This window comes from Rosa rugosa, chromosome 2 (assembly GCF_958449725.1).
Source record: "Rosa rugosa chromosome 2, drRosRugo1.1, whole genome shotgun sequence".
NCBI lineage: Eukaryota > Viridiplantae > Streptophyta > Magnoliopsida > Rosales > Rosaceae > Rosa > Rosa rugosa.
The window spans coordinates 44,172,816-44,193,255 of NC_084821.1; the positions used below are offsets into that span (position 1 = coordinate 44,172,816).

The following is a 20,440-nucleotide window of genomic DNA, read 5'->3' on the forward strand; positions in this document are numbered from 1 at the left end:
AATAATAAGCTAAGAAACATTAATTGAAAATGTTATAACTTTACATATTACAGAAGTGGTGTTTAAACCAGACTCATATTTTTACATAAGAAGTTAAGCTCTCGGAGGACGAGAATTATGACCATGACCATCACTTAGTGCGTCTTTAACAGGGATTTTAAGATTCCAAGTTCCTGTTGAAGCTCCAACAAACTGTGAAATCCCTTTTAATGGTTCATCAGTTGGAGTCATCTTTGTGGCTGTTTGAATGATCAGTATAGAGTCAGGAACCGGAACAAATTCAGCTCCATAGCTCACATCCCACCCAACTACAGAGTTCCCATATGATGGTGCACTTCTGCAATTTATTGACATCCAATTCAATAATGTAAGCTTTGATTCATCATCAGACATGCATGAGTGGGATTGTTTGGCAGTGCTTTTATAAAAGAGCCTTCTCTCACTGACATAATTTTTTTTATAAAGTGCAGGCGCTTCATGTAAATGCACCGTGAACATTTCTTAATGAAACAATCAATCATTTTATATATGAAAGCACTATAAGCTATTTCTTCCAACTTTCAAACCACTCCAAAAAGCTCTGAAGAGTATTTGAAAGCTTTTTTTACCATCACTAAAAGCCTGAAAGTATTGCCAAACAGGCCCCAAGTCGTGGACTATAAATTTTGTGCTCAGAATGCAAATAGATAGTATATATCAAATAATAATATAACAACAAAGAAGAAGCAATCTAACCTCATAAATTATAATTTCCAGAGTCTTCTTTGTCCCAAGTTTGATGGTTACTTCAGCGACCGGATCAGCAATGGTGAATTCTGGGTTGCACTCACAGTAATCCACACTCAAACCTCCATATTGTATAGGAACATGCTCAGCAGAAATGTACCTACAGCATCATGTGAAATTTTAACTTCAAATCAACCAACTCTATAAAAGGGGATATACTCTACAGAAACCCCTATTGATCAAATCATGCAATGTCAGATAGACAGAAACTATACTAACTTGAAAAGGATCTCTGCAGATTTGGCTGGGCTTGCAAAGACAAACTTGGTTTTGGTCCCCTGTGTCAAGAAGGGGCTTATCAATATGTAGAATGCAAAATACCAACCATGCATGGAGCAGTCTTCTCACCACATACACAACAGATCATGCAAAAGCAGTTATATTTCACAAAAGCAAGACTGAAACTAATCAAGACTGGAACTATTTCCTACTCCTTACAGATGAACAAGTACACAAAAGCATCGCATTTCAGAGATCTGATTTCACTACTAACCACCGAAAGCCATAAGCCGCGACCCTTAAGACCCAACAACAAAATCAGGAAGAAAAGAACGAATCCGATGTAAGTGACATTAACGAACTGAAGCTTCTAATAAGACTAACACAGTTCACAAATATAACAGGAATGTATATTCTCAAAAAGCTCTCAACATAGATAATTGCAAGACCACAAGCAGAACATAAAGATCAAATAAAGGGAAAGAAATAACAGGTTCTCTACTTCTCTTTTGTCTAAGTCAGAATGGTAAATTAAACTACTTTTCAAAGTATAATCAACAACCTGTCCCAAAATAGCTTTACAAGATGGTGCGTGCTAAACAATCAAAAATACTACAGCTAATCACTATTAATTCTAACTAGAACAAATAAACAACTTTATACCCAACTTTTCCTCAAACGTCAATTTAGAACAAGGACATCAAAGAAAAGAAAACAAACAACAATTGCATATATAACCAACCAAGAAGCAAACAAATTCTAAGAACTAAATTAATTAAAACAAAAGCTTAGATTTCATCACACTAAAGGAAATACAATTTGCCAAAACTTGTTCTTTGACGGAGTAAAGAAAATCAACTCAAAAAAATAAGCAAATGGTTTGCTGAAATCAAATAAAAACTACTCCTCATCACCCAAATCGATAAACAGCTAATAACGTAATACCCAGACCAATTAACAAAACAATCAAATCAGTGAAGTACGACCAACATAGTAGACATAATGATCTTGCACAAAACAGCACCCACATTTGGACAACTTTCTCAGCAAAACAAACTGAATTAGACCTTGTTCTTAACATCGAGACATTTGTACATAAAAAAGGATCATAAGATACAACTCACCCTCTAATTTCTGCGAGATCACCAGTATATTCATAGCTAAGAGAGTAATAGAAGTAAAGCCTTGATGCCAGGACATCAATAGTTCTGAAGTACATGTTCTTTAGTCATGAAGCCATGAAGAACAATCAGAAACATGATACCTGATAAACAGGTGAAAGAAGAGAAAGGAAGAAACTGTTGTAAAGAAATGGATAGATTGCTGTCTTTCTACCTTATGTACTGCGAGTAGAAATACCTGCGGATGTTGTTGAGAGAGTCCTGGAGAAGATTGACCTCCAGATCAGTTTGCTCTTTCACTGCCTTCAACTGCTCCACGCTCAGCTTCTCCATCTCTCCTCTCACGCTCATCACCATCTTCAGTCGATCTTCAACATGCACATAAGATACTAGCACAAACACGAATAGATTTTAATAAAAGCCCAAATGAAAAGGTAGATGAATGCAGATGGTTGGAATATCATGTATGAATGTAAAAGAAATCAACAAATGTAAATCTCCAGGAAAGTTATGTTAAATTCAAAACCATATTAATATTTCTGGAACACATATTATAAATTAAAAGCGTCTTACTTGGTTACAATTTTATCAAACTTGTACATTTTACCAAACTTATTTTTCGGATTCAATTTTAGTTATATTCCGATCCAGATGGCCAGTGACAAAATTACTAGTGCAGTCTAGTAAATCTACTGAAAATTGAATCAGGCTTATATTAAAGTTCAAACAAATAAGCTCACCAACATCAGGTTCCAATTTTGCACTGTTTAAGTCTGACACTAGCTTGCTGATTGAGTCTTTTGTGCCATTCTGGATGAATCAGCAGGGACAAAAGGATCAGAACAAATGAAACCATATTAAAAGGGTTGAATACAAGTTACAAATTCTGCAAAATGAATAAGAAAAATGCACATAAAAAATGCATGATAACTTGAAACAAAATCAGGAGAGCACCATGGTAAAGGTGTGTCACAAGGTGGGAATACGTCCTAAATATAAACATATACATAATAATTTTTTCTGTAAATGCAACAAATTGACTATTACTGACTCTCTCAGCAATTAGGAAACAAATAACTACCTACACTAGGCATGGAAATCATTTCATTTCATAAGGTCAGGTTCTCACAGTGTGTTTGTTTAAACGAGACTGTTATCGACTATGTTTTGAAATATCTACTTGTTCAGTACGTACCATTAAAATTCCACTAAATTAATTACCAAGGCAAAAATCACAGAACGTAAACTTGCTTTTGTGAAACTAAATCAGGCAGCTTTTATACTAAACAAAAAAATTAATCGAAAAATGGAATATTTTTGAAAGATACTATTCTGAGTATCTAAAACAGAGAATGTAAAGCCAATCACATATATCATAATCAAATAATAAACCCAATCAAACCCTAAAGCACAAAAATTCTGAGCAGATAAAACAACTATATACTATAGGTAATGCAGAAAGAGAGACATTGTTGCATAAAAAAAAAAAAATACTTACACACTTCCAGTTTCCACCAACAAAAAACTGCAAAACAAACACAAGATTTCAATCAGATTAGAAAAATCCAACATTGAAGAATCCGCAACTTCATTGACTGAGAGACTAAAGATCTCTCATAGTAGTTTAAAAAGGATAAAAAGGATAGCCTATGCTGTTCTCTAAAACTTTACCATAGTAGTTTAAAAAGGATAACAATATCTGTTGATAAGGTGAGATGCATTTGTCACCACAGAAGCTGAAAACTCCTCAAAAATGCACCCTTTACACAACTAATGTTAGAGAATCACTCATCTATTGACGACAATCTATTGAATGCGATAACTTAACTCAACCTAGGTGCAATCAATCGTCTTTGATCCTCTTGAGAAGCTTGTTAGCCCAGCGTTTAACGCGTCGCTTCAGGGTATAGCCAACAATGATCCCAGCAACAAAGGCAATTGCACAGAACTTTGAGCATGTCCACAGGGACACCACTCCTCTGCAAGCAAACATAAAAAATTTACCAATTCAGTCCAATTGCAGAAATTCAATCCAACTATTGAAGTTCACTTAACCATAACACAAGTTCATATACTAATTCAAGCCTCACCAATACGTGAACAACTCTACTTAAACACAAGCCAAAACAAGTTTGGGAAGCTCAATAGCAAAACCCAGAATCAATTTGCGAAAAAGCGATTAAAGAACCAAACTTTGGTAGCATAATTGTTAGTTAAAGACAAGGCATTATGGACCTACTGCATAAATTGATCAAATATTTCACGAGTTTCACACCAAAGTAACCCAATTCACACATATATACAATCAGAAATTTATAAACTTTAAAAGGGTAGAGCTAGATGGGTCTGTACCTAACAGGTCTGGCGACTATAATACGAGACTGATCGGACAAAGCGGCAGAGAGGCCCTCAGTAGAACGAGGACCTTCAAAGGAAGAAGAAGAAGATGATGATGAAGCTTTTTCGGATTGGTGTGGGAGGAGCTGGTACATCATCCCCAGAAAAGTCACGTTCTTTTCTCTCTCGAAAGGCTCGGAATCCATGGTCGGAGATGGAGATCCGAGTCTCTGTTAAACTCCGGTGACTAGAGTGCACAATTTTAAGATCTGCTTATGAATATCAGAACCCTAAATTTTGCATCTCAGTGAATTGAAACAGTAACGAAGAGCGAAAGCTGACAAATTCAAATCAAAATTGAATCAAAACAGTAAAGGAGACGACGAGAACTTACCAAGTTCGAGACAAATCGAATCAAAGGCGTGAATCGAAGTTCGAGATGACGAAATTTTTTAGGGCTCCTGTGTGAATCCAAGTCTAAGGCTGCTCCGATGTGAATCCACGGATTCACAGAGAAATCTCCTTTAGGGCTTCGAAGGGAAATCTCCCATTTAGGGCTTCGAAGGCTTCGCTTTGGAGGTGGTGGATTTAGGGTTTAGGATTGTGGAGTGAGTCGGGGCAGCTGTGGAGTGAGTCAGAGTGAGAGTCGCACAGCGAGGGAGTCAGAGAGAGAGTCGGGGTGAGTTGGGGTCAGCTGTGGGGTTTTGTGGAGTGAATGTCGTGTCGGGTTTAGCTGTGGGCATTAGTTTGGTCTGAATGGATTTTTTCTGAAGTGTTCTAATAGTTTGGTCTGAATAGATCGATGCTATTGTGTAGTTTTCTAGCGCTAGGACACATGGCCACATTAATTTCATCATGCAGGCATCAGACCATGGTTTTCCACATATCTGTTGTCTGAATGCCAGTTAAAAATTTTCAGTTTTGCCGCCTCTTGTTGCCTGCTGAGAGGGAATCGAATTTTGGGGGAGAGAATGCAGGGAAATGTTGGAGGGAATAGTGCCATTTTGAGGCAAATCTACACACATCCAAACTTTCCCAATATATCTCCCTTTATCAGACAACAGAAAGTAAAAAAACAGTTGTATGATATTTTGCAAGCTACACTCATACAACAGATATAACTATTCTGTTGTGCTTTAGAGTATCAATTTGGAGCCAAATTTGAGTCGATCTAGGAGGGAAATCTGCCGCTATTTTTTTTATGATTCACACAACGGATTATTCTTGTAACCGTTGTGCAATGACCTTCTAAAAAAAATTCAGAATTTTAACCCCCTTATACAACGTTAGTTTAGTAAACATGTTGTGTGATTAACTTTTCTTCATCACACAACGCATTTTTTTTTTTCGTTGTGCAAAAAGTGTTGTGTGTTAACATTTTTGGTGTAGTGTAAGAAGAAAGACAATTTGACATGTCCTACCAAATATCTCTCTCTTCTAAATGGCATGCGGGTTTCACTGTTCATTCTTTAAGTTGAGTTACGAAATTGCCTCTGCATTTCTTGCGTTGCCCTTTATACTTTCCTTTGGTGATTGGATGCTTAAGGAATTATTTATTCTGTGATCCCGGATTATCACATGGTAGTCTAAACCAATAATATCACTCAAATTTGATGGGGATTATGCAGAGGGTGAAAAAAAAATTAAATTAAAAGACCAATCAGAAATAACTACAAGTTATATAAGCCAATAAAATTAATCTAGAACAAGTTATCACTACTACCAAAAGTGCATCACACAACACCCATTAGACAAGAGAATAAAAGTTTACCGTCGTCTGATAACATGAACTCCATTGTACAACAGTGTTAATGAAGTTCTGTTGTGGGAATGCTACTAAATTGAGAACTTTTTCTTTAGAGTTCTATCACACAACAGAATTATGCATGTTCTGTTGTATGAATGACACAAAATTTAGAGGTAGATATCCCGCCATCACTGAACTCAAAAATCCCTCCGAAGACAAGTTCACCAACTTTATCACACAACAGAATTATGCATGTTCTGTTGTGGAAATGTGCTGCATGGTACAACAGTCTAGTTATTTCCGTTGTATGACAATTTGACAATTTCTACTAGGTGTACCTAGGGCAAGATGAAAAATCTTGTACAATAGGTATATGTCATTCTGTTGTCTGAATGAGGAACATAGGCTGCAGCAATATTTTCATTTTGGCTCAAATCGATTTGAAATCCTCCCACCAAACCTAGGCAGTGGCAAATTTCCCTCCTTCTTTTGGCACATATCATTTTATGTACACTCTCTTACGACAGTTTTTTAACTATCTGTTGTGGGATGAACTAAAATTATGGCCACCAACCCCATATGTTACAAAAGAAGAGAGCTACAACCACTCAACGTATTTTTCCCTTCCCATCTCCCATCTCCCATCTCTCAACAAAGTAACATCTGCTAAGAAGAAAGACAATTTGACATGTCCTACCAAATATCTCTCTCTTCTAAATGGCATGCGGGTTTCACTGTTCATTCTTTAAGTTGAGTTACGAAATTGCCTCTGCATTTCTTGCGTTGCCCTTTTTGCTTTCCTTTGGTGATTGGATGCTTAAGGAATTATTTATTCTGTGATCCCGGATTATCACATGGTAGTCTAAACCAATAATATCACTCAAATTTGATGGGGATTATGCAGAGGGTGAAAAAAAAAATTTAAATTAAAAGACCAATCAGAAATAACTACAAGTTATATAAGCCAATAAAATTAATCTAGAACAAGTTATATATAATTTCCCTGGATGCTTTTGCCCTCGCTTGATCTGCGGGGTATACTTCGCCCCGATTCACCTCTCTCTCTCTCTCTCTCTCTCTCTCTCTCTCTCTCTCTCTCTCTCTCTCTCTCTCTCTCTCTCTCTCTCTCTCTCTCTCCGCCCTAATTCGTGCCTGTGTCTTTGTTTTTGCTTCCGGTTGCATGTTTGTTGTTCCATTGGTTTATTTTTTTGCGCTTTCGCTTCTCTATCGTCACTGATTTATCGGGTTTGGGTTTTGTTGTATCCGACGGCGTCTTTTTGTTTTGGTAGTGGTCGGGTCTACATGTTGTTCGATCGGTCTTGGCTCTATGGAACTGTGTTCGCTCGGCTGTTTTCAGGTGTACTTTTTTTTTTTTTTCTAGTCGTGTGAAGTTGTGTTAAGTGTATGGGATTGGAAACTAAGCACAATCCTAATTTAGGATTGAAAATTGATATCAGCATACCAGCAATCCTAGCAAACATACAAGCAATGCAGTGGATCGACCATCAGACAAGATACTCTACCATATCTCAAGCACCAGAACAGATTGAAGTCTGAAGTAATTCTGCACTCTGCTCACAAGCATGCGAATGTCCATCGGACTCCATCCTTATGCTACGAACCAAGACAAATCTGGGGCAAATACATCAAGACAAATGTACATACCGCCTATATCACATACCGCCAAGCATAAGCACACTATGCCAAAAACCTTATCATACGACACTTTTTGCACAACGAAAAAAAAAAGTGTTGTGTGATAAAGGAAAGTGAATCACACAACACATTTACAAAACTTGCGTTGTATAAGACGGTTAAAATTCTGAACTTTTTAGCTAGAAGGTCATCGCACAACAGTTACAAGAATTTTTTGTTGTGTGAATGAAACAAAAAATAGCGGCAGATTTCCCTCCTAGCCTAACTCAAATTTGGCTCCAAATTGGTACTCCAAAGTACAACATAATAGTTATATCTGTTGTATGAGTGTAGCTTGCAAAATATCATACAACTGTTTTTTTACTTTCTGTTGTGTGATAAACGGAGATATATTGGAAAATTTTGGATGTGTGTAGATTTGCCCCAAAATGGCACTTATTCCCCCTTAAAACCTACAGATTTTGATTAAGATGTATCTAGTGATTGCATGCTCCCACAACCAAATTACTTATTTGTGTTGTGTGAATGAGTAATAACTAAACCTAGCACCCCACTACATGCAATCAAAGTATATAGCGGGAACTTTCCCTCTTTGAAGTCTCAATTTAAGTTTAATTTTTACCTAATAGACAACATAACTTGTGTTTCTGTTGTCTGATTCATAAATACAAAAGAAAAAAGAGCTATCTCGATCTATCTTAGACGAAATATTGGGTCATTTTCAGCACTTGGACGAAATACTGAAATAGAGGTTTTTGCTCTTTTCTCAGACCCATCTCCTCAAAGGCTCAGACCCATCTCCTCAAACAGCCTTTCCCCAATTGTATCAATTTGAAATCTCCAATTACCAAAAATCCAGACGTCTTCGTCTTCCCTTTTTGCTTAGTTTCCTTTTCCTTTCAATTCACATAAATCTAATCAAAGATTATCTCCATTCCCATCTCCAAACCCTAATTTCTCTGAATCCCAGTTTCCTTCAGTTTCAAAACAAAACACCCGGCGTGACGAAACTGCTCTCCCTCAAATTCACATATTCCCCACACCACTACGTTCAAAAACATAAAGTACCTTGATTCGATTTTGCTCCGTGTAAATTACAGCAAGGATTTCAATTTGAGAGCTCAATTCGTTAGGGTTTGATTTTTGTGAAGTGAATGCTGTGTTTTTCTGAGCTCTGAATCTTGAAGCTTCAATCTGATGGCGGCGGGGACAATGGCCACCTCCGCCGGAGCTGCTGTGATTCTGTACTACATGTTTGGCCTGAGAGCGTCGTCGAAGCAGAGATTTCTCCAAGTCGAGATCGGCGAGGAGGAGGCTTTCTCGGCCACCGGCTCAGGCGCCGGCCACGTGGATCGAGTCAATATCAACCTTGACAGATACGCTGCGTTTCACTTACTCTGAGACTCTAGGGAAATGGCCGATCGGCGACTTGGCCTTCGGCATTAACTACCTCATGCGTAGGCAGGTAAAGCAATTGGCCTCAAATTTTGGAGTTTTTGCTGTAAATTCGACATTTTTTTATGCTATAAGGTTTAGAATTTGCGTAATGGTTTATGTATTTACTGCTTCACCTCTGCAGGGGAATTTACAAGTGGCGAGTGTGTATGCTGGTAGTGATAGTGTGTAGCTCAAAGGCGCTAAGATTATTGAGGAACTGAATTATTACTTGAAGCTGTTGACGCTTTGTTATCTGTTTTCCAAGAAACCGTTTCTAGTGTTTTTAGAGTCCGACGGTTTCTCTATGGAAGATGTCCTTTTTCAGAAGCCCAAGGCTGCGGTTTGTAAGCTCTTAACTTAGTTCTATGTAACTGCATTTGGTTATGTGCTTACATTGTCCTTTTGAGTAATTGAAATGATGTGCATGGATATGATTGTTTATTGATGATTGTTTATTGCACGTATATACATTTGAAGTTCATCTTGAACTTTTTAAGTAATGTGAAAAAACTCTCTGAGTACACGTCTTTCTAGTTGAGGTAAATAAAAGTACATAATAACGAAACACTTACAGAACCTAGCTAGTTTTTGACCAAATAGCTTCTTATCTGGATAACATTTTAGATTGGTGTGAAGTTTCTTTCAATTTCCTTTGGAATGAGGTATCAAACCTGCGTCTTTCGTTTGAATTAATCCATAGCAGCAGAAAGTAGTATTCATAACAAGGAAAAACTGATAGCAGAAAATGTTAGTCCATATTCTGTAACATCATTCATGCCAGATGAAAATCAATTGAGTCAAGGGGATCACTGGGAAAGAATAAAAGTATGGTGCAGACGCACAAAGTTGCATATAAACTTCCTAATAATTCTATGATCCTTGTGATAAAGCACTTCCGTTTTTTATTTACTTTTGTACTAGTGAGTGATTGTTAATTGTGTTATTAATTAATAACATAATGTTGCAGCTTCTGAAGCCTGCGTTCACCATTCTACGTGATAAAGATTCAAAATACTTTCTTCTGTTCATACGTGGTACACATAGTATCAAAGATACACTGACTGCCGCAACTGGTGCAGTGGCCCCTTTCCACCATTCAGTTTTGGATGATGGTGGAATAAGAAACTTAGTCCTAGGATATGCTCACTGTGGGATGGTTGCTGCAGCCCGTTGGATTGCTAAGCTCAGTACTCCTTGCTTGCTTAAGGCTCTTGGTGAATATCCTGAGTATACAGTAAAGGTGAATACCATTTCATGAACTATGCATCAGACTTCTTTTTTCTATTTCTATCTGTTTTGATTCTCCATGTATTATTTCTTATCTTTATGGTGCATGTTTTGTCTTCTTACTGTTCTTTAGCTTAACTTCTAGCGTTACATTTTGTTTTTGAACTGACATAAACTGAGTCATTCATCCAACACATGTTCTAATACTACTTATTTACGGTTACTTTTCAACGAAGTCTTGTGACTCAGCAACCAAAGTGATCTTGCTACTGAATTAAGCATGTGCCCTTTCCCTCAATTATACAGACTATCCCTATTTCACATATTCCTATTGTTAGACTATGTGTAGTTCTTATTATCCTGTAGCTTGGGATTTCGGGTTTCAAAAGAATTGAATGAATAAGAGGTGGTACTGATATCTGAATTGTCGGTTTGATTAGAAAATATACTGGAGGGTAACCATCTGGTTAGTTTTGGAAATTTGCTTTATTTAGCTTGGGGTTACTTAATGGACGAGGGAAAACTGATTTTTTTGTTCTTTTTCTTTTAAGTTTGATCCAGGGAGTGTTCATCCTAATACAAGTCAGGTAAAATTCCTCTACACTATGCTAACTTTTGTCAAGAAGTTCAACCTCTATTTTACCGTTTACAGTTGGTTAATCTCAGCTGTTCTTACGCTCTTTCCACTTTACAGCTTTTACTTTTAATTCCATTATTGGCACAAATCATGCTATTTGTGCACTTCGTTGATGAATCAGCAAGAAGTTTGTGGTCAATAGTCATCTGAAAGTTATTTTTGATAATGATGTGGGCCTAATTTCAGAACCCATTTCTGCAATTCTTACTATAATTTTATCTTTCTATCTTTTATTTTTCAGTGTACACGCTCATAAACCTATAAACATGCCTCATGCATATCTTAAACTTTATCTCTTTATCTTTTTCAAGTTTCAGATTATAGTGCAAGATTATGAATTATAGATCAGATATTTCTTTTCCAAGCATGTGATTTTTTGCATAGGTGACGGTCCAATTGAAAACTAGATCAAATAGAACAAGCTAATGATGAAACAAGGTATAGATCACTTGCTAACAAGTCTACTTCTCAAAACAGGATTACTTTTAACATACCTTTGTTTTCTTTCTCCTCCCAGAGTTTCATTCTCATTTCACTTAGATACTAAGTGCAGTGTTTCGTAACTTTGCTTGAACAGGTTCTGTTGGATGTCTACTGATTACTCAGTGGCCACTTGTATTTTATTTTTCACAGAGATGGGCTAGAGAAGTGGAAGAGCAAAAGCTTATTGGCAGTGGAGCACTGGATTTGCAGGGACATGCCTCCAATGTATAGAGCAACCAGCTGAACACACACTGTCTGACAGATTTGGGAATGCATGTGCTGATATATAGACCATTATATCAGGTTCCTTGATCTAATTCAATCCTTACTTTTTAGGTCTCAATTTGCTGTTATGACTTATGGTTTTGACTGAGTGAACTTGCAAGAACTAAGTCATTATTAAAATGATACATTGAGTTTAGGATGCCTGATGTTGTCATTATCGCTTGTTGTATTGTGCTATACTTCTATTGTTTCTTTTTCCATTGTTACAACCTCAAGCTTTGTTGCTATACATGAGTTTATGATGTTGTCGTTATTGCTTGTTGTATTGTGCTATACCTCAAGTTTATGTAGCAACAATACCATTGCTATACATGAGTTTATGATGTGTAGCATCAGGCTCCTTGGCCTCACTCTTAGTGGAATCTCTAAGTGGACCTAGCCTTGCCTCAAAGGCAAGGTGAACTACTATACATGCTTGTGTCACTATCTCTCTCCATCATGATCCATACTTAGTTCCCGTATTCTCACACAGAAACATTGGCGCCGTCTGTGGGAATCGATACAAAAAGTCATGTTGCTCTTCCCGCTTATATTCATCTCGCCCATGATACCCATCATGCTTCATAGAGGAGGGTCCCTAGGAGTTTGGGTATGAACCTCCGACCTTGAGCAAGGGTCATGTACGGGAACCACCAATCATGTACGCGCAAGACACCCCGCACCTTGAGCAAGGGTCATGTATGGGTACTACGAGTCACCGGGTACATGGATACATGCAGGACACCCCTCACCTTCCTCACCCAAGCCTCCAAGGAGCCAGCGGGTACTACAAGTCAGCGGGTACAAGGACACCCCACCCTCAACTCTACACCCAAGCCTCTCCTCCGGGTACCATGAGCCAGCGGGACTCATGAGTCAGCATGATCAATTCTTCTTTGAGCCTCAGACAAATAATCATGTTGCTCATCCCGCCTATATTGCTCACCCCGCCCGTGATACTCATGAAGTAGGGATAAGTCCAAGCAATCTCGTTGATGCACACTTATGCCCTTGCCAAACGCCATCCAGCAACCAACGGGGCCCGATTGAGTCTAGATCCCGCAGGCATGACTTGGTCAAAGTCTAAACCTGCTCTCATACAACAGTAACATGTCATCATCGGGTTATCATCACCACCTCACGTTACCGTCGATTCCTATGATCTGAAATTTCATGATACAGGGTTCGTGGACAAAAGAAAAGGCAATGGGAGTGAGACAAATCGAATCCCAGATCTTTTCCTTTTCAGTCGACAACCTTCGATCATTTCCATGGCCCACCACTCCCACCACCGTGCTCAACACAAGCACCCCGGTGACCCACCTCCCGGCACCACACTCCGGCCCCCGCTGTGAAACTTAGCTCAAGCTCTCTCCAAGCACCGAAGAAAAGCCATTTGAGCTCCCGGCACCAGCAGTTCCGGATCCCGTGTTCACCTGCAAACCCTCTCCAAACGTACCCGATCGCTAACACCCTATCCCGGTAGACCTCTGCTCGGTCACCTTTCGGCAACAAAACAGTGGTAGCATCAACCCCTCACTCACCCGATACTTAATTCATCACCCGGAAGCTCATCCTGCCAGCAGCAACAACTCATTCCTCCTGATGACTCATCACAACTCTCGATCACTGACGCACCTCTCTGATTCTCACCAACACTTCATCAGCCTTCTGTGACTCAATTGCTTGCCGACAAGTCTTCTCCTTATAGTACCCGCAACCTCGATTAATTTCCAGAACCTGGTCAAGCGAGGTGATCCCACTCACTCAAGTAGGAAGGCCTCGTCTCTCTCATCTACCGAGGGCTATTCCAGAGAGCTTTGATATATTACAGCAAAACTTTGTCAATCTCCAAGTATCTCAGTGATGTACACCGTTACCCAAAAAAATAAAAAATTTAAACACCCAGACAATTGCTCTGGGCAACTGGGACGCTTGTTTGGCCACCAACCCGAAGAGCACAGGCCACCGGGGATCACCTGAACAGTTTTCGACAAGACACGCCAACTCCGATGCAACAACCATCCGGGTACCGATCGATTTATTCAACCCAGATTCTTCTTTGATCGGGTACTCTACTTGGAGCGTGGCCAGAAGCCCAGAACTGTGCATTGCTCCGGATAGTATACTCCTACGAGCAAGCAAAGCTAAGTCTTCACACTCTTACCATTTCTCAAAGTTATCAGTACTCATATGCCTGTTTGCTGCTCTTTCTGCAATTTTTGCATGCTCTGTACACATCGATCTACGTTTTCAAAAATCATGTATCGGTGTTCAAATATAGCTGCCATAGGTATCTTATCTCATGAGGATCGGATGTCCACCTTTCATAAATTTTTAAACTAAACCACCACGTGGTGCACATGCACACGCTTAAGGGCTGCTATAACATGCATGCCAAGTCTAAGTTATTGTATGTTGTCAGATTAGTTGAGAAAAATATATGTTAATTCATACAAGCCAACTATATATCTCAACTTTACACATGCATACTACCGGTACCACATATCAACAACATGTATGGTTAAATATGACTGCTAGCTCAGGCCCACATTAATCATGCCACTTAATTATGTTTCTGTTTTACATACATAACTACACACCAATACGTGACATACACCCATTCTTATTACATCAACCATGGTTTACTATACCAAAACTAAATGTACCGTTATCATGATATGTCAAACATGCTTTCATGTCGGTGGCTTCCTTTACCCATGACATTTGAGGTATGAATACATGCAGAATGTGACTACACTAATGTTTGCATATCACGCACATTACGTGTTGACAGTACACGAGCAAATTATATGTAATTCACCAATTAAACAATATAAACAAACTGCTAATCACCTATTTATTTTTGGTGAGGTACAATCATCCCAACCGGGCACCCCCTTGTATAAACGAGGCTAAATAAACTATGAGTACTCCCTAGTCGACATGGAGTCCTAAGCATGGACAACCTCAATTTTTACACTACTTACATCATTTCGAACGTCTCCAGATAAGTTCTCACTCACGCTCTTTCAATTTGAGCTAATGCAATGCTTTATATGCTTCACATAACGATTTCTATAATCTAAGCATGCCTACAACACTTGATAATTTTGATATCATATCTATTACGCCTATGTATTAATGTCATGCTTAATTTAATTGTTTGTCAATTAAAATTGCTACATATATACATGCGGCACTAAATCAGTGTAACATGCGGCATTTAAAATTCTCGCCCCGAGCGAGGTACCCCAACAGGGTCACGAGGTAAAAGCCCTCATTCTAACCTGGGCCAGACCACCGGGTAAAGGAGGCCTACATGCCCTCATTCGATCCCACCGGGTCAAGGAGGCTCAAGCCCTCATGTGATCCCACTGGGTCACGATGCTAAACCCCTCACTCTGCCCCATCGGGTACCAGAGGCACCAAGCCCTCTCACTACCCAACCTGGTACCAGAGACCGGGCCCTCCAACGGGTACTGGAGGCCGACGCCTATACAATACCCTAACGGGTACCAACGTCGCTGTACACGAGGCCTACAGGCCCTCATAAAATCCTCTACTCGAGCGAGGTATCCCAACGGGAAAACTAAAGGGTAGCTCCCTTACATAAGCCAAGGTTCAGTCCCTTGCATTATAATCCTTGCCCCGAGCGAGGTACCCTTCCTTTTCCTTTCAGGGCCTACCCGAAAGAGAATCCAGTACTTCTTGGTCGTGAATATCTGAATAGGACGAACCGCCCCTCGGATATCTTTGCTTCGGAACAAAACAATTTGAATACGGGTAAGCCAAGGTCCAATCCCTTGCTTTTCAGTCATCTCACCTCTCGAGTGTTCTCTACACTTGGGGGACTTATTCATACCACTTATCACAAGTGGAGGTAGTACCCGACCGGGACTATCATTGAGCTTCACGCTCATGCTTTTCGGGCATCTCCACGTTTGTGCCTTAGCGATACGTGTGAGTTTCATGTTATAGTCTATTAATGGAAATATTGAATTTTTTACCTATTTTTGACCGCAACAATCAAATTCTTTTTACATCCCATTAATAAGACCATAGGACAACACTCACACAACCTATCACCCGCTCAACATGAGCGAACTCAAGTCCAAACTTCAATTTTACTAACTACATAACTTGGGGGACTCGGCGAGTAACAACATTCCCGATCATATGCATACAACACATGTGCATCATATGCATACAACATATACATATCATTATGTATGTGTCATCGCGTTCATCACACATCTATGCATCATATGCACTTCGTTATACTTTTGCAACCGCATACATTCTAGACTTATACGTCCTATGTCAACATTACATAATACGTGCATACACACAATGTGTAACATGCATCTCATATAAACATTCATGCACCTCGATGCATTTGATTCAAATGTCACTTAGATTGTCCTAGTGCAAACAATATGCTCGTTGTACACTCTTATCTTATTTGCAGGTACTAGCTCGATGATGGGTGATAGCGCTAAAAGCAAGCGCGCAATTTAACCCTGCAAAATGTAGTTGTGAATATAGAATAAATAGGGATCGTTCTAGCCGGGGATTGAGGGTACACCTATAATTGCAAAAACAAATAAATAAAGAATTAATAAAAATAAAAAGTATTATTTACAAAAATAAAACAAAGAAAAGAAATATATACAAGTAAACACAAATAAGGGGGTTTTAGATTTTTAGATTAAAAATTAAAAGAAACAAAAGTAAAAATGTAAAATACATATACAAGGGTGGAACGCAAGGAACAAAGATCAAATCCACAATCATATGAATGAAATCCAATTAAAATTCCTATAGTTAATTTTCTATGTCATGAGAAAGAAGTTGACCATGTGAAACGTTAATAAGCAAACGATTTCTCATATTTTACTTTCCTTGAATAATTAATCTAAGTGAAAGCACCTAAATCAATCCTATTGAACATGCAATCATAGTCTAGAAAGCTAGCTACTCAAGAACACATTCAATGCATGAAGAACAAAGAAAGGATGTCAACCAAAGTGCACAACCTAGTATGAAAAAGTTAATCTATTTGCAATCCTCCTTAATTGATTTCGACTTTTGTCCAAAGCCTTTACTACTTATGAAATAGGTTCACAAAACTATTAGGTGAATTGTTTACCTAAATCTAGCTCCAATTACATGCATATATCCCAAGTTGGCCACCAAAGAACACATACATATAAAAGTTTTCTATAATCCAAAATCAATCAAGCAATCTCACATAAGCAACATATAAATCAACACAAAGAAATCACAACTTTATTTCAAAACATATAAACAGACTTTAAACTTTGCCATTAACGTCATGTTAACTAGAATTCATAACTCTACGATATCAAACAAAGGAAACAAAAGAAAGTCTGAAACACACCGTGAAAGATGAATGACAAAGTCTTAAGACGAAGAACTTGAAGATCCTTGAAAGTAAGCAATCTTCTAGGGACGACACAAGGGTGGATGGCGGCTAGGATCTTGATGTACGTATTGCATGACTTCTTCTCCTCCTTGGTTGAGACGCAGAGCTTCTAAAGACTAGAGAATGGAGAGAATTTTTGGTATTGATTTTCTAAGGGAGAGAGGTGTATGAAAAGAATGAAAGAATTGGTGTGTTGTGGTGTGTGAATGATGCTCCTATTTATAGGAGGATGTCCAAGCCTTCTGGATCCTTCTTTTAATTTCCCAAGGAATTAATCTGATAATGCCACACAGCTTCGACTAATCACGTAGCGCTACGTCAGCTCTGTTGTGTCATCCAACCAATCAAAAAGCTCCAAAATAAATCCCTAATATATTGTTGCCGAATTTCCAAGGATTATTTCTGATTTTATTCATAAATTTCGGCCAAATATCTAGGCATGAACCTAGACAATGTATCTGGACGCATTTTAGACCTTTTCTCGCTTAAATCTTTCCATGGCTTTATCCTTAATGTCCTCCCATTGATTTTCTCTTGATATTCACATTAATACTGCAGATTTTAATTCCTTAATTTCGGCCAACATATCTTGACGGAATTGAGGAATGAATCTGGACTTGTTTTGAGCCTTATCTTGTTGCACAATCCCTTGAAACTCTCCCAAGATTTTCTCAACGTAATCTCCTTGATTCTCTCCTTGATTTTCACATTATCTCCATCATTTCCCATGGCAAAAATCAGATTTAATCTCCCAAAATATCTCCAACGTCATCTTCTAGCCATAAGGTCTCCTAGTGCCTCCAGGACTCTTCTCTCAACATCATTTTTCTTCATTTCAACTCATTTCTGCATCCCTTGTGCCTTGCCTTTGTCATCTCCAATGTCTCACATCCTTCATGTGTCTTTAAGCTCATTTCCTTGTCATTTATTCCAATGTACCTAAAAAATAGAAACTAAATTAAAAATGATTAAGTAAAGGAAATAACTAAGAAAAATATGAGGAAATAATTATTAAAACGTCGCATAAAAATGCTCCTATCAATGGGCCCCCGTACCGCCAACCTTTCATGGAAACTTCACAAGACCCGAAGAGTCCTTTCTTGCTTACGGAGTTGGGGGACTAGTATGGGTATGGCATTCAACGAGGTCGTCACTCATACTTGGCGGCATCATATTTAAACTCCCCAACCAAGAAGCGCCTCTTACTCGGGGACTTGGGGGACCTGTACATACCGCCAAGCATAAGCAACAACCTCGTAGGTGGCCCCCGCGACATGGTAAGTCCCGCCTACGACATGCATCCCGGAGACCGACACCCGAGCTACCTCGCCATTGTGAAGGTCAGCAGGTATCTTGCTAGGAGGCCACTCTCCCATGCTCTCCAAGAGGCTTCAAAAGAAGCAAATATGTGTATTATTGTCCCACATCGGAAATATAGAATAAGATGTGACTTCCTTTAGCTATAAGATGAAGTCATCCCCTTCTTGAAAAGGGATGGGATCCACGATCCCCAACTTGTATCACTACTAAGGCTCCTTGGCCCCACTCTTAGTGGAATCTCTAAGTGGACGTAGCCTTGCCTCAAGGGCAAGGTGAACCACTACACATGCTTGTGTCACTATCTCTCTCCATCATGATCCATACTTAGGTCCCGTATTCTCACACAGAAACAACAAAAAATCTTGTCTCCCACGCCTTGTTTGGCATCTCTATGCTTGTAGTAGTTTAAATATGCGTTCTCCTTAATTTGTAATCTATTATCTACTTCAATCAAGCAAATTCTATTTCTCTTCAAGTTGAGGCCGGGCTTCTGTTTATGTGGATTAGGTTCTGCGTTTTGTTGGATATGTTCTTTTTTGAAAGGGGGATATGTTCATATGAAGATAATTTTGTTGGAGTTTTTAGATGCGACAGTTAGTTGACCCAAAACAGCCGCTAGCAATATCATTGTCGTCATCACAGCCGCGCGCTGCCACAATTAGTGACATTGTTGTCGTTCACAGTGCCACCACCTTTATCTTTAATGTAAGAAAAAGGCAACTCCGACAGGTAAAGACGAGCAGTGCAATCTCCACCTCTGTCGCCATTAGCGTCACCACCACCCACCGCACCTCCAGTTGATAGAAACGTTCCCCACATTACTCTTATCCTGATAGATCCAACGTCCAAACCCATCATCCCCATCGCTCATCACAGCAACAAAAAAGGAGGAAAAGCCCGAGATCCGCAGGCAAAACACCATCATTTAGTCGACCATGTTTTGGCAAAACCCACCAGCTCAACGCACAGTGCAATCATCGCCGCCGTCATCATACATGGCAAAAATTGATCAACAACACCAAACCCCCACTCTGCCACATAGCCATCAAAACCAAAACTTGAAGATCGACAATCCCAGCACATCCTCCACATAGTAGAACTGCCATGCCAGCCCATCAGATTGAGGCCGCTGGGACGATCACTAGAAAGTCAAAAACCCTTTAGAAGAGAAAGATTACTTGCAAATGTGATCCCTTTCACCAGTCACCCAAAGTAACACAATCCCATGGCCCACCGAACCAACGGAGGAGAGGAAGAGCAAACCAAAACCTGCTATGGTCTCTAGTAGCAAAGCCACTGAGAATGTACAAGAGACGGCTAACTGCGAAGTGGAGACGCTCTCCAATCCTAGTAGAGACAGAGTGCTGGGTCAGGGAAAAAAAAAAAATATCTCCAACAAATCAGTTTGAAGATATTTTTTTTAAGTAACATTACTGGAATGAGTATTTGTTACATCCCGTATCTCAATTTACCAGTTTACTAGTCATTTGGACGGTAAACGACAATTACTTTCACTTTTTACTTTGTTTCGATACTTTTAGTGGCCCTAAAAGTTGACTTTTTGTTCGGGTCAAAATTTGAGAAAATTTCCTGCATGAAAGTTGTAGAGAACGTTAAACCGAGCGCGTGCATATGTAGTACGTAAAAATCGGAGTTCGTATGCGATAGTTATGGGCGAAAAACAAAAGTTACTGTAGAGGGTAGAAAGTATAAATTCGATTTTCTGCTGTGGCCGGGTAACTTTCTTTTCCTCTCTC

The 20,440-nt window shown here is 39.1% G+C and overlaps 2 protein-coding genes across 8 annotated transcripts; one reads left to right on the top strand and one right to left on the bottom strand.

Moving 5' to 3' along the window:
- Positions 1–91: 91 nt before the first annotated feature.
- On the bottom strand, positions 92–2,116 carry LOC133728741 (patellin-3-like). 2 transcript variants are annotated; one of them, XM_062156175.1, is made up of 4 exons: positions 1,225–2,116; positions 1,006–1,064; positions 736–886; positions 92–337 (listed from the first exon to the last, which is right to left on the bottom strand). In XM_062156175.1, exons 1-4 carry the CDS (start codon positions 1,246–1,248, stop codon positions 281–283), a joined length of 291 nt encoding a protein of 96 aa, XP_062012159.1. In that variant the 5' UTR covers positions 1,249–2,116; the 3' UTR covers positions 92–280. The 2 variants fall into 2 exon arrangements, with proteins under 2 accessions (XP_062012159.1, XP_062012158.1); XM_062156174.1 differs by lacking the exon at positions 1,225–2,116 and having other exon boundaries at positions 1,006–1,206.
- A 6,490-nt stretch (positions 2,117–8,606) lies between these two features.
- On the top strand, positions 8,607–14,271 carry LOC133728913 (uncharacterized). Of its 6 annotated transcripts, none has more exons than XM_062156361.1 (5): positions 8,607–9,331; positions 9,446–9,643; positions 10,271–10,543; positions 11,082–11,117; positions 11,745–14,271. In XM_062156361.1, the coding sequence occupies exons 2-5, from the start codon at positions 9,608–9,610 to the stop codon at positions 11,763–11,765; spliced, it is 366 nt and encodes a 121-aa protein (XP_062012345.1). In that variant the 5' UTR covers positions 8,607–9,331; positions 9,446–9,607; the 3' UTR covers positions 11,766–14,271. The 6 variants fall into 6 exon arrangements, 2 of the variants coding, with proteins under 2 accessions (XP_062012345.1, XP_062012344.1); XM_062156360.1 differs by having other exon boundaries at positions 11,801–14,271; XR_009856102.1 differs by having other exon boundaries at positions 9,446–9,647; positions 10,271–11,605.
- Positions 14,272–20,440: the final 6,169 nt, after the last annotated feature.